Source organism: Festucalex cinctus, chromosome 14 (genome assembly GCF_051991245.1).
Source record: "Festucalex cinctus isolate MCC-2025b chromosome 14, RoL_Fcin_1.0, whole genome shotgun sequence".
Lineage (NCBI taxonomy): Eukaryota > Metazoa > Chordata > Actinopteri > Syngnathiformes > Syngnathidae > Festucalex > Festucalex cinctus.
In genome coordinates, this window is record NC_135424.1 from 2186316 (window position 1) to 2200515 (window position 14200).

A 14200-nucleotide genomic window follows, 5' to 3' on the forward strand; every position below is an offset into this window, starting at 1 on the left:
TATTTATTTATTTATTTATTTATTTATTTAGTTGTTTATTTATTATTATTATTATTATTATTATTATTATTTATTTTTTTTTTTTTATTTTTTTTTTTTTTTTTTTATCACAAATAATGTTGAACCATACAGATCAACTATCTGCTGACAAAAAATACACAGGGGTTAAATGATTGTCTTGACTAAAACTAGATTAAAACGTTGAGAGTTTTTGTTGACTAAAACCAGACAAAAAATATGCTTTCCCTGATTAAAATAAAGGCTAAAATGTTAGATTTATAGTCAACTAAAAATGGACTAAATAAAACCGGGATGAGGTTGACTAACTATGTTGAAAACCTAACAAGCGTGATTGAAACTGAACTAAAACTGAGACTAAATTTTAAACATGCTGATAAAAATGAACACTACATTCCAGAACAATGTGCAGCAAGGTGATAAAAAGTTTGGTTTCAGGTGCCAGTCATGCATCCTCCAACAGGATAAAGGCTGAAAAGATGACGCTTAAAGCAGCCCATTCCGAAGTGGCCTTTGTCCCATCCCTAAAAATAGACCTGCGTCCAGTAAACCCCCTCCACCCACAGAGAAGCAGGGGGAAGTGGATGCTGCAGTGGGAGGGGACATTTTGGAGTTAAAGGTCACAGGCAGAGGTCGCAAGTCATCATTATAACGCTGTCGGTAAATCAACAAAGCCGTGAGTCACTCTTTCTTCTATTTCAGGTCCCAAAATGATGCAAAAGTCAAAAGTACAACAAACACGGCTACTTGGACAGGAAGCTGCCGTTGTGCAATAGGAAGAGAGGGCGTAACCACGGTTACCTTTGTTGAAACAGTAAGTAAGATGTTGGTTTGTCACATGAAACTTCCCCTGGTGTCTTCGGTGACATTTTTCAGTGGAAGCAATGGTGGCGCAACTTTGAAAATGATGCAGTGATGAAATGCACAAAGTGACTCACTGCAGGCTGACATCCGCTCTAATTCTCTTCATTGAAAGTTTTATTGTGATTTGTGTTCCTTATTTTCAAGTGAAACATTTTTTTTTATACTTACTGTCTATAGATAACATTAGATAGCATTTAATTTAATGTTTATTGTTTCACATAACCTGCGATTGGCTGGCAACCAGTTCAGGGTGTACCCCGCCTGCTGCCCATAGCCAGCTGAGATAGGCTCCAGCACCCCACACGACCCTTGTGAGGAACAAGCGGTTCAGAAAATGGATGGATGGATGGATGGACGTTTCGCATAAATTGATGTTTATGTGAATTCTGACAAATGTACATAAAAATACATTTCCAATCCCTTTTTTGTTCAGAAACTATTGTCTTTTCATTTTAAATATGGATGTAAAGTATAAAAAAATGCATGTATTAAATTAAATTACATCAATATGTATGTATTTAAAAGTTAAAACAACAATCAAATTAAAACCATATTTAACTTAAGTATATGGCAAGATCAATATTCTATTGCCTCTTTTTATTCTATTTTATTTAATTTTATTTTAAAACAAAAGTTTTTTTTTTTAATTAGCTAATACTTAATTGATACATAATGTGATCTACATTGTACTTTCTGCTTTGAATTGGACTCGCCGTAATTTAAATAAATGTATTAGTTGTATTTGAAAGTAGATTTTATTTTATTTTATTTTATTTTATTTTATTAATTGTATTTGAAAGGAGCGTGGACTTGTGCACTACGAAAACTGACTACAACTCCCAGCATTCACTTGAAACTACTTCGGTTTAGAGGTTGCCTCGTTTTTTAACACCAAGGTAGGTAGTGTATTACTAACCCCGGGCGGCGACGCCGACTAAACACCGCCCCTTCGGTACGCGTGGGTCAATAAAACAAACACAATTTAACAGTTACCACGAGTACGCGCGGCTAGAAGTTATTTACGTGCAGTTTAGGTAGCAATAATTACTCCCGGAACGGCGTTAAAGTACAATAAATGAAACCTTTCCATTCGGACGAGGAGGAAGCGGAGCATCAGAATGTTTATCAGAAACAACTGAGGCGTGAGTGGACGCTGTTTTTTTTTTTTTTTGTATGTCTTCGCTGATTTAGCTAATTAGCAATCGTGTTAGCAACGCGTTTAAGACAGGCAGCATTACATTTACTACTAGTGCTGCATTATATTTTTATGACAACTGTGCGGGTTTTGTGTTTTTGTAAATAGCATCAAATGATATTCTAATCATTTAAACGACTTACATTCAGTCTCATCAAGGCCACCTGTTGCCTTTTCGAATCCACCAGATTAAAGAATACACTGGACACAACATTAGGTACAATTGCAATGCTTTTTAAATGGGATACAGTTTAACCTTTATTACAACAAACCCCTTTGGGATTTAGTTGTTTTATTTATTATTTGAGTTACAGAAAATGTTTTTGTTGTATCATGTTTGACAAAACCGACCACCTCATCTTTATCATGATAAAATGTAATGCAGATTAATAGTGAAGGCAGCAACGTGACAGGTGACCGCCATCTTTGCGTAATTATATTTAAAAAAAAAAATAAAAATAAAAAATAAAAATCTAACGACCACTTCAAATGTCTCTAAAATGCCCTCTAACAACAAATACATTCAGAAAAAAAAATTAAATGTTTTGTGATTGACCGGCAATCTGTCCAAAGTGTCCTAAATTAAGTAGAGACAAGCGCTATGGAAAATGTAAGGATGGATAATGATAAACTTCTGCTTATGTGTTTCAGAGCGGGCCAACCAAAGCCTACAGCAGCTCAGCGGTGCCCTGGACCAGCTCCACCACAATGACGATGAAGAGGAAGAGCCTGTCCGATGCGGTGGCAGTAGTGGTGATGCTGGCGATGGCAACGGTGGCACCTCGGCCTCCACAACGGAGGAGGATCGGCCTCAATGGAGCCAGAAGAAGCAGAGCGAAGCAGGTGACGCACCCTACCTTATACAGTATAATTGTAGCCTTTGACAGGGACGCCAATAAGAAAAATCTGTGAGCAGTTGACAACAGCCCACAAAGGTTTAATGATGAAGATCCTCTCGTCACTTTGCATAGATAAAACAAATGACAATTCAACACTGTATAATATTTAAACACCAACATTTTCAACCTAAGTTATTTTTTTTTATTTTTTAAATGAAAGTCTGCTAGCTTAACTGCTATACTTAAAAAGCAAAACATCATAGGCTTGCGAATGGAAATTAGCATCGTTGTTATGGTAATCACAAACCTTGTAGTATTTAGAATATTTACAATTCAAGGAGGTGGTAATATTAATATGTCTTTAAATGTGGAAAATTAAAAGCTTGCAATTACTTTGTGTGTGTGTGTGTGTGTGTGTGTGTGTGTGTGTGTGTGTGTGTGTGTGTGTGTGTGTGTTGCTGCACAGTCAATCAACTGAAGAGCCTCCTATTGAAGCAAGGCAGGGAGCTGCCCGCTCCTCTCTCTCCTTCAAAGGTGGAGTAAACATGGCACACCATGTGTCATATCGATATTTATTTGTATACTAGTATATCTCTGTATTTAAAGAGACACTTGACTCACTGAACAATTTTCAGCAGTGGAAAGTTATTTTGACCAGAATTAATTTGATAACTACATTATTTTTCATGTACAATTAATACTTAAAGGAATTTTTTTACTTGCTGTCGACTGATGATGACATCACCTGTGAGGATAGATATAACGGCCAATAATGGCTCACCTGTTTTCTGGGTTTGGTCAGTAAACTGAGCCATGATTGGTCGTTGATGTCATCATCAGTCAACAGCAAGTAAAAAAAAATACTTTTTAATAGTATTAATTGTACAAGAAAAATAATGAAGTTACCACATTAATTATAGACAAAATATTACCTTTTAATTTCTGAAAATGGCTCAATGAATTAAGTGTCCCTTTAACTATGTATCATATACATACATACATACATTTCTATTATCTTCATTTATGTACATATATGCAGACATACATCCATATGCATTGGATTACTCAGTTATTTGAGGGAATAATTATCGATTCTAAATAAAGATTTGGTGGTGACAGCCCTATTATTATGCAAATTTACAGAATAAAAACAGTCATGTGTTTATTTCCAGTGTCTACAACTTTGATTTATTCATGTTTTCGACTTTTTGTTATTGTCAGGACTTGGTCCCGGTGACTCACAACCCGCCAGATTACATCCAGCATCTGGAGGCTGAAGTCCGATTCTGCAAGGTTTGTTTGAAAATCCCATTATGTGTTCAGCTGCTTTGGTTTTATGCCTTGCTGCGTGTGTGTGACAGGAAGAACAGCAGGGGCTCAAACAGCGCATCCGAGTGGTGGTGGTGGAGAATGAGAAACTGCGCGCCGAGCTCCAAACCAAACATGCAGATGTGTCTCCAAAGGACCACCACATGCTTCCAAACTGCACGGTGTGTAAAAAAAAAAAAAAAAAAAAAATCCATAAAACAATGTAAATGTAATTCATTCTAAGCCAATCATTTACTAAATGAGCTTGTTGCTGTGACTTTAAATGATGTATATTATGCAATTTTGGAAAGAGTTGCCAGATGTCTTAATGAATTGTCCTGGTATTCCTAACTTGAAATAAACAAAGAAAAATTGAAGAATTGCAACATACTAAACATCCACTTGTCACACTGTGGCTGAAATTGTTAGATTTTTTTAATTTATTTTTGGGGTGGGTGTGCAGTTCCAGTTGAATGACCTTGTCGGCTGCCTAAGTTTTCTTATTTTTAATTGAAGAAGATCGTGCAAACGCATGTGGATCTCCTCTCATAATTGATGATGTTGTCTTATGTTTTTAGGTGAGCGAATTGGCAAGCGACGGCGAAATGGTCAAGAAAGGGAAACACACAGCATGGAAACATGAGCTGGTTTGTTTTGTTCATTACACAAATATATAATTTTATTTGAATTTTTAATGAAAAATGATTTTGTCCAAAGGATGTATGTATAATTTCAACAATTTATTTATTCATGAAAATTGAAAATGTACACAAATGTTTAATTCCATTTGAATAATCAGAATATTAAATGACATCTAAAGGTGCTTAAATACTTGTAAAAATGCATTTCAAACTAATATATAATTTTATTTTAATTTGCAAAAAAATGTTTTTCTACAAAGGATTGTATTTTACTGTATGTGTAATTTCAACCAATTAATTTAATTTTTTTTTAATGTTTATTATTTATTTATTTATGAAATTGTACACACGTTTTATTCCATATAAATAATAATATTACATCTAAAGGTGCTTAAATTCTTGTAAAAATGTATTTCAGTTCACAATTTCAGTTCAAAGTTTATTAGGTGTATATTTTAATTTAGCACAATGAAATAATTGTTTTTTATTATAATAAATTTTGATTTAATATTGTTATAGAGAATGCATTTGTAAAAATAGTCTTTAGTCGCTTTATAACACAATTTTTTTTTATTTTTTGTAACGACTAGACACGCAATGTTTTGTTTGTTCTTGTGTGTGTGTCAGGAACAATTAAAGTTGCTGCATCGGGCCCAGATTGAAAGACTGGAGGCTCAGGTCATCTCCCTCAGGTTGCTCCCGGACTTTTGATTGCTGCTTAAGTCTCGCCACTTTACCTTCATCCTCCTGTTGCTCTTCCCACCCCCAAGGAGGGATCTGTCGCTCAGCCAGAACGAGTGCGAGGAGCTGATGGCTCGTCTGAGGCGCAGCGAGCAGGCGGCGGCGGCGGCGACACTGCAGGCGGACGGCGCGCCGCGCGTGTCCGGCTTGTGTCTGAAGTGCGCACAGAAGGAGGCGCTGTTGGCCGGCGTGCCTGCCAACGCGCACGTCCACGCTGTGGACCGACTCACCAAGTCAGTACAGTAGGCGCAACACAGTGCGGCGTTTGTTCCCTCGCTGTATCGCGGTCGCGTTGGTTAAACTGTACGTGTGTGCGCGTATCGTGTCTGCGCAGAGAGCGCGACGAGCTGCTGGCGGCTCTGAGCACGGCGCGATCCGCTCGGCAGGAGGTTCAGCAACGGGAGTGGTCGGCTTGTCTGCAAGTCAAGGATGCCGTTGAGATGGCCGAGGAGGCTCACCTGCGCAAAGCTGAGGTCACGTGACTTACAATCAAGCTATGGTTGGACCAAATAACATAATTAATTAATACAGCATTCCCTTGTTTTCCGCTGGGGTTAGGTTCCAAAAAATACCCGCAATAAACGAAGTAGTTAACTTTATGTTTTACATTTATTATAAATGTTTTAAGGCTCTTAAAAAAAAAAAAAAACACCACAGTTTTATACACTTTTCTCAGAGGCATTTATATTTTCTCACATTTCTCTATTGTTGAAACATTCACAATGTTTAACCCTTCATAAATTTTACAAAATGGGTACATTACTGTAAAAAAATGAATGCGAACCTACACAAAAAAAAATAATACAGCGAGACCGCGAAAAGTGAACTGCGTTATAACGAGGGAACACTGTACCTCTTTTTTTTTTTTTTTTTTTTTTTTTTTTTTTAAATGGCCATTTTTTGTATCTGAAGGTTTTCTTGAAATTTATTGTTCACGTGAATTTAAAAGTATTTTCTTACATGGATGAAATACCTTACTTATTGCACTTTAAGACCATTCAGAATCTTCATTTACAATTATTGAATTAGAATTATGGGAAATATTTTCTTCTCATCCTTGCTCATGTCAGTATTTGTGTAACACTTAAGTGATTATAACACAGGTTACTTTCATGAATAAACTGAAACATTTAACCAGTTACTGCCTCCGCAAACTTTTATTTGGAATTACGTAGTTTGTGGAGTTTGTAATCATGAAGCGTGTCGAATCAAACCGGGAAAAATCGAAATCGAATTGAACTGAACTCTTGTGAATTGAAATCGAATTGATTGAGGAAGTCCGAATCGATGCCCAGCCCTAACATTTTTCACAAAAATCATTTACAAGAAAAAAAGACATTTGTATTTTTCAAAACAGGTTTTGCTTTTATTTATTTATGTATTTTTTTCATTAGTTTTCGTCGTCACAGTTCAGTAAGAAGAAGGCAAGCGTGCATCATCACAGAGACAAATCTGAAGTGAAAATCAAGAGAATGTCGTTATGATATAGTTTTAGTATTCTAACTGTAACATTTCTAATGAGCCATCAACTCACTTCCTCTTTGGGGGTGGTGTGCGTGCAGGTGGAGGTGCAGTGCCAGCAGCTGTCCAGGGAGCTGACTCGGCTGAAGGAGCAGCGAGAACGCGACGCGCACGCCCTCGAGGACAAACTGGTCCAGGCCCGAGAGGAAGGACGCGGCGAGGGCCGCAGGCAGAAGGAGGAGCTGGCAAATACCGTAAATGCAATTTACGTACTCGGGATTAGGGATGTAACGATATCCAAACGTCACGATACGAATTATCACGATGTTGTGGGGAGGTTTTGCGATATGAAAAAAAGGCCACAGATATTGTTTATAAAACTAAAATTCTGTTTAACAATAAAGCATGAAACATAATTATTAAATCATAAAAAAAACTCTGCAGAGTTGGTTTAACACTAAATAAATCAACTTTGTCAAATAACTCCAACACGGACTTCGGTTTGAATCAGGCAGTGTTAAAAATACACTTTGCGGGTTGAAATCAACTCGGAAACATTTAATACCAAAATTTATCACTCACACTTTCTCTATGAATGCATAGATTATCAACTTTTACATGCTTAGTTAAAAAAAAAAAAAAAAAAAAAAAAAACTAAAAATGTAATAAATCCCCAATAATTTAAGAAAAAGTATTACATTATTATTATTACAATATCAGTCAGGATATTTTATTATATTATTGGTAAAATTATTATTGTTGAGTTGTATTACATTTTTAGGAAATTATTACATTGTAGGATAAGCTCTCTCGTTGTAAGCTCAAAAAAAAAAAAAAAGTATCCAAACAAGATCCAATTCAACCTGATAAGGCCCCATTGAACGTAATGTCATTAAAAGTGTCCACCACTTGATGTGCTTCACAATAAAGTTTGCTGACGTCTAAATGTTTGTTTGTGCGCATGTGTGTCTGTTGCCTCAGGTGGCGTGGCTGTCGCAACGCGCCGCCGAGTTGGAGGCCCACCTGGACCGACTCCACGCCGACAAGAACTCCCTGAGCAATCAGCTCGAAGATGCGCTGCGACGACTCGCCGGTGTGGAACAAGACAACAGCAAAGTATACACGTTTAGTTTATTTACACATTTACAGCCATATGCTCTCTTTTCATAGTTGTTTCTATTAATAAGACCACAAACTCCATTAAAATCTAATTTTTTATTGAATTTTTTACTATCTTGTATTGTAATCATCCTTAATTCCACTGGATGGCAGCAAAACCATAGCTATGGTCTTTGTTGTACTCTGTCCAAGCTTAAGTTCAACCCAACCCACTTCTGTAACATTTCTTGCATTGACTTATATATCAAGTCAAACGAAAACTAGTAAAAACACAAATGAATTCATGGATTTTAGCCTTTGCTTAATTGGTTAAAATGCACACGTGTGCCCAGGACATGGAAAGAAATGTTGACCACTTCAAATGTTGTCTGTCAGCCAATATTAAAATGAGTTATTGTGTTAATAATGACAGGATGATAATCATGACGGTACTGATACTAGGACATGACCACAAGATGTTGTCAATTATCATTTTTAGCTAGAAAATACACACTTGAATAACAATTCATTTCATAAAAATTCGTAATGATCAGTTAACAATATTTGTGGGTTTGTTTTGTATTTTTTTACCTACAGCAGAAAAAGTTTCCTGTATAACAGTTGCAAAAAAAAATAATAAAAAATGCTGACTACAATTAATGTGTAGTTCGATACATGTCTTTGTTGTTGTGAATTTTAACGTGGAACAAAAAAAAAAAGCCTTATTTGAAAGAAATGGACATGACATTATAAATGAAATTTAGTATTATTTGTTACTTCTTTTCAACATGCTTCAGGCCTGCGCAGAGCTTCAGTATCAACTCAACAGTGCCCAACTCAAGAAAGAGGAGGCCGAGCGAGAACTGCAGGACCTCAAGTGCAAGACCGGCAGGCAGCTGGAGAAATCCACACAGGTTTGTCACAATTACACTTCATACATTGTAATAAACTAGAATAACATAAAAAAACAAAACAAATAAACTCATACAGTAAACATGCTCACTGCTTGACTGCCTATTGTTTGAGATCAATAATGTTATTTTTCAAGGTCGATACCGATACCGGTTGTTATTATTAGTCAATGAGGCCGCTTACCGATATTTGGCATCATTATTCATTTTCATTAAAAGGGAAAATATTGGGGGGGGGGAAAAATACAATCGCCAATTCTCAGTTGAAATCTCAAACTGAGAATTAATTAATTAAAATTAGTAAAATGTAAACAATTCCCTGAAGTTAACATAGCTTGAAATTGATCCTTTTTGGCCGTCAAAAAAAAAAAAGAAAAAGGAAAAAAAAAAGGCAGATGCTGATAATCAGCCCTGCCGATAATTGATCTATCCATGCTATTTTATTTTATTTTTGTTTTCATCAATTTAACTAATTATACTTGAATTGATGTCAATAAACATTGAAATGCGAACAAAATAAGTTTTGTTTTATTTATTTATTTTTTAAAGGATACTTTATGATATAGATTCACTACATACTGTACACTACAAAATATTTCATGACGTTAAAAAGTATATGGTTAGAGTTTAGCTAACGGAAATGGAGAAAAAAAATTAAATATTGCCTAAGAAACAATCAAAATCATTTTGGTCATAAAAATTATGTAGGACTTGTTCCTCTCTTAAATGTATTTACCTCTATTTGTAATCATTCTGTATTGTAGCCATGATTTATTTATTTATTGACTTATTACTTTTTCAATTGAAATACTTGAAAGATGACTGATTTATCTTTTGTGCTTAATCGAAATAAGACATTTGCAAAACATCTGTTTTTACTTTGGAAAATAATGGCCGAACCGGAAACAGTCGGTATCAAAAAGGTAGCTTACAACATCAATCCCCTTTTTTTTTTTTTTTTTTTTTTTTTTTTTTAAGCCACTAAACAGTATGAAATAGACAACAATCTTTGATTAATAAACAGAAATAAGGGGGGGGGGGGGGGGGGGTTTGTTGGCAAAATAAAAATTCAATTATTTGATTAATCGATTGAATAATTGATAGAATAATCAATTATAAAAATATTTGATATTGACAGCAATAGATAGATAGCTAGATACTCTTAATAAAATTATGTATTATTATTATTATTATTAATGGGTGTTATTGACACAGGTAACTACTGAAAAAAGAAAATATTTTTCTGATTTGTTATTGCCAGACTTGCAAAAATGAGAATAAAGGCTGACCCCATTGGCACGAGGTCACACGCTTGCGCTTGTTTTCAACATGTCTCTCGGCGGGACAGGAAGTGGAAAAGCTGAGCTCGGATCTGGTTGGCTGCCGGCAGCGCCTGGAGGCGGTCCAGAGGGACGGCGGCCAATGGCAGGCCGAATCCCTGAGCCTGGCCCAACAGCTGGCGAGCGCCCAGCGCCAACTGCACCTCACCAGGTTAGCGCCTAATCCCGCCGTCCCGCGCGCCAAACGCGCTCGCCGTTCGGACCCCGCGCGCGCGCCAACGGAATCGGCACCAGGTAGCGCTTAATCCTATTAAAAAGGAAAGCCCGCGCGCATGATGACGCGCGGGCAAACCGCTGCGCCGTGGTCCCGGGACCAACTGGACAACCACCGGGTCACCGCTAATCCTGTTAGGCATGCCGCAACGTAACACACGCACACACATACGCGCTGGCCCGCTCGCTCCCTCTGTGCCACCGGGCCCACGCCCAGCCAGTGCCGGCCGGCAGCGCCAAACTGCTACTTGAGCCTTTCCTCCTGTCCCTGGCGTGCACACGCAAACATGCAGGACGGCGTGGCCTTCGTGACCACCCTCCCCCTCCTTCTTCCTCTTGTCCATCTTCTGCCCGTTTCTCATCTCATATTTTTTCCTGGCTCAAATTGGAGGCAGAGGCGATGAAATTATGAACTATAATTCTTTGTTTTTATTCACTCATTATACGAAAAACACAAAATGTAAAACAACACGAGTGCAGAAAATGGTCAGTACGACAATTTTTTTTTTCTGATCAGGTTAAGGTTTCATGATCATTTATTGTTTTTTGAAATCAGAATTAAAACTTAATTGCAGGCGGAGATTTGGTACGGTTTTTCATACGTGCAGTATGAAACGTTTTAAGGACTGTTTGATTTGAAAGTGGAACGACTCGATTTCGTTCTTGTCAGTTGGATTACGATTCAATTCGATGCAATGACTTTTTTTGTTGTCATTTTACATATATTTGAATGAACTTGTCAGTACTGTAAAAGTGACATTTCGTTTTAAAAGATATATCGCTACAATTATCTCATTTGCTCCCAAAAACGTATAAATACGTTCTATTTTAAATGTTTTAAGTGTCCCAAAGATGTATTTATACGTTTGTTTTTTTGTTTATACGTTTTGTTTTTTTTCCATTTAAAGTGTTGTTTTTTTTTTTTTTTACTTATTATAGTATACAGCAAATTTTGGTATGATTTTTAGTTTATCATTCAACATTTGGTTTTTCTTTTTGTTTCTTGTCATTTGCAGTCATTTTTTTCCATTTTTTCATTTTTCCAAAAAAAAAACAAAAAAAAAAAACAGTATTGTGGGTTTGTACATAACAGCAATGCATATAAACCACTTACAATCTCTAATAACAATATTGAGGCACTTACTTGCTAATGCAAGCACACATTGATCGCTTCACAAGCAAATTCGGTTCCCCTTCATCTGACAATTAGCACAGATTTTAAACATAGAAGGCCAAAACATCCCTAATGAAAATTAAACTGCACTAATAAACTAGCCACTAGAGGGTGCTAGAACTGCACGAATGGAAATCAACCTGACTTTTTTTTTTTTTTTAACAGATGTGTTCCTTTTAAATATTGTGAACATGACGACGACGATATTGTGGCAGTTTTAATATCACGATATTACCTTTATCGTTACATCCCTAGTATCGAACATCCCTAGGCAAAACTCTGCATTACAATTTTGTCCATCTTGCCCCCTTCCTGTCATCTGCTTTCCGACGACCCGCCGCTGCCGCCGTCGTCCACACCGACCGGTGCCAGCCGCCCGGGGCGCGGCGTCACCCCCGTCGGCCCGCAGCCGAGATGTTTGAGACGGTCACAGATGTGACCGCGCTACTGTGTGTGTGTGTGTTCACTCTGATCTGTGTTTAAGTGTGTCTGTCTGTCATCTGGCCAGAGCCAACGCTCACACTGGCTGCATGGTGAGCTGTCATGTGCTTCGGACTGTGTGTGAGTTTTTGTAAGCAGTTGTGCAGAACGAGAGGTTGAGCCGGAGCAGGGTCACCGTTGGCACAAACGGTCGCATCAGTGCACGCGCGAGATGTCGTTTGATGGCAGCGCAGATGCGCGCTGCGATGTTGGACAGCTGCTGACTTGGCCGAGGAGGCGGAACGCTCAAATTCAATTTTGCTCATTAGCATCGAAAGCCACTTGTGATTTATTGCCCTGGCCGAGGAGGTTATCTCGTTACTGTCTACGACATCAGAAACTTTTCACCTGAGACGTGCAGGTGTCATTCAGTCAACTGGAATATAGTCAAAAATATTCATTTATTTCACTACTAAGTTAATGAAAAAGTATTGTTCAGCGGCTTCGGCGTCTTCACTTCTCAACTGGTTGTGTCGGTCGTAGTGTTAATTTTATCAATGAAAACTATCCACCCATCCATCCATTTTCTTGACCACTTATTCCTCACAAGGGTCGTGGGGGTTGCTGGAGCCTATCTCAGCTGGCTTTTGGGCAGTAGGCTGGGGGCACCCTGGACTGGTTGCCAGCCAATCGCAGGGCACACAGAGACGAACAACCACTCACACTCGGAGCGCCCAATTAACCTGCCATGCATGTCTTTGGAATGTGGGAGGAGACCGGAGTACCCGGAGAAGACCCACGCCGGCACGGGGAGAACATGCAAACTCCACCCAGGAAGGCTGGAGCCTGGACTCGAACCCGAGTCCTCACTACTGGGAGGCGGACGTGCTAACCACTCGACCACCGTGCCACCCAACGAAAACTAAACAAAAACAATTTCATCAACGCACGTTTTACACCGGACTAAAATCATCATTAATAAACAATAATTGGGACCGAATCAGTATGCATTTTCGTGGACTAATGAAGATGAGACGAAAATATACTTCCGTTTGTTCAATTTGCTCCCAATAACGTGTAAATATGTTGTTGTTTTTTTGTTGTTGTTTTAAGTGTCCCAAAGACGTAGCTATATTCTAATGCTAATTGCTGCAAAACGGAAATCGATAGAAAACTTCTTTTTTTTTTTTCCCTGATTAAAGCAGAGACTTTAATCTTTCTTTTGATAGGTTCCATGTTTTTATAGTAATAGAACAGAATATTCTGTGGGCCTTGCAAAATGAGTCAAAATCCAGTAAAACAGCTGGGAGCGAATGAGTTAAATTATAAATATAGTTCAGCATTGTTGTAAAACACCATTATGTTAATTGTATATACGTTTTTTATTTATTTATTTATTTATTTTTTTACAACCAGGAAATGGGCTTGCGCAACGGTTGCTCCGTGATCTGTTTCTTCTTCGGTACGTTAAAGTTTAGAAAAAGAAGCAAGCTGTTTCTTCTTCGGTTGTCGCTTCATGTCTTTCCAGTGCACTCCTGTTGATATAGCGCCTCCATAGTGGCTCAACACTGCAACTGCAGTTAAAATGCATTCCTGCCGAGCTCAATCAACACAGCTGGAGCGCTGTGTTTCAGCGATATCATCGGCTCAGGCTGGAGATGGGGAGCAAATTAGGTGGAGGTGGCCGCCTCTGAATTTTGTACACAGGAAAAACCCTGATCGGTAATCGGTATCAGCTCTGGGAAAAAAACTAAAACATTTATCGGTCTATCATAAGTCAGTCGGCCATGTGTGCATCACAGCAGCGAGGCTTGACCCCCCCCCGATAGAGTGGAAAGGAGCTCTTTGATTGCCTCTCCGCTTTCATTCTGTCCCCCTTGTGGCACAAGTGATCACAGCGCAGGAACGTCCGTTTGATTCTTTTCGTCCAAAAATTGTGTCTTTTTGTTTGTGTTGTGTATGCGAAATTCACATGAC

At 38.0% G+C, this 14200-nt stretch overlaps 1 protein-coding gene across 1 annotated transcript in view; it reads left to right on the forward strand.

The window, feature by feature from the left end:
- The first annotated feature begins 1852 nt into the window (after positions 1 to 1852).
- sdccag8 (SHH signaling and ciliogenesis regulator sdccag8) overlaps positions 1853 to 14200 on the forward strand; it is a 38152-nt gene continuing 25804 nt past the window's right edge. The window contains exons 1-13 of the mRNA XM_077496350.1: positions 1853 to 2024; positions 2729 to 2920; positions 3383 to 3450; positions 4138 to 4209; positions 4278 to 4406; positions 4803 to 4871; positions 5493 to 5557; positions 5636 to 5839; positions 5941 to 6079; positions 7169 to 7321; positions 8049 to 8183; positions 8963 to 9079; positions 10425 to 10567. Of these exons, the coding sequence (XP_077352476.1) occupies positions 1958 to 2024; positions 2729 to 2920; positions 3383 to 3450; positions 4138 to 4209; positions 4278 to 4406; positions 4803 to 4871; positions 5493 to 5557; positions 5636 to 5839; positions 5941 to 6079; positions 7169 to 7321; positions 8049 to 8183; positions 8963 to 9079; positions 10425 to 10567 (1553 nt within the window). The 5' untranslated portion in view covers positions 1853 to 1957. The remainder of the gene's footprint in view (positions 2025 to 2728; positions 2921 to 3382; positions 3451 to 4137; positions 4210 to 4277; positions 4407 to 4802; positions 4872 to 5492; positions 5558 to 5635; positions 5840 to 5940; positions 6080 to 7168; positions 7322 to 8048; positions 8184 to 8962; positions 9080 to 10424; positions 10568 to 14200) is intronic.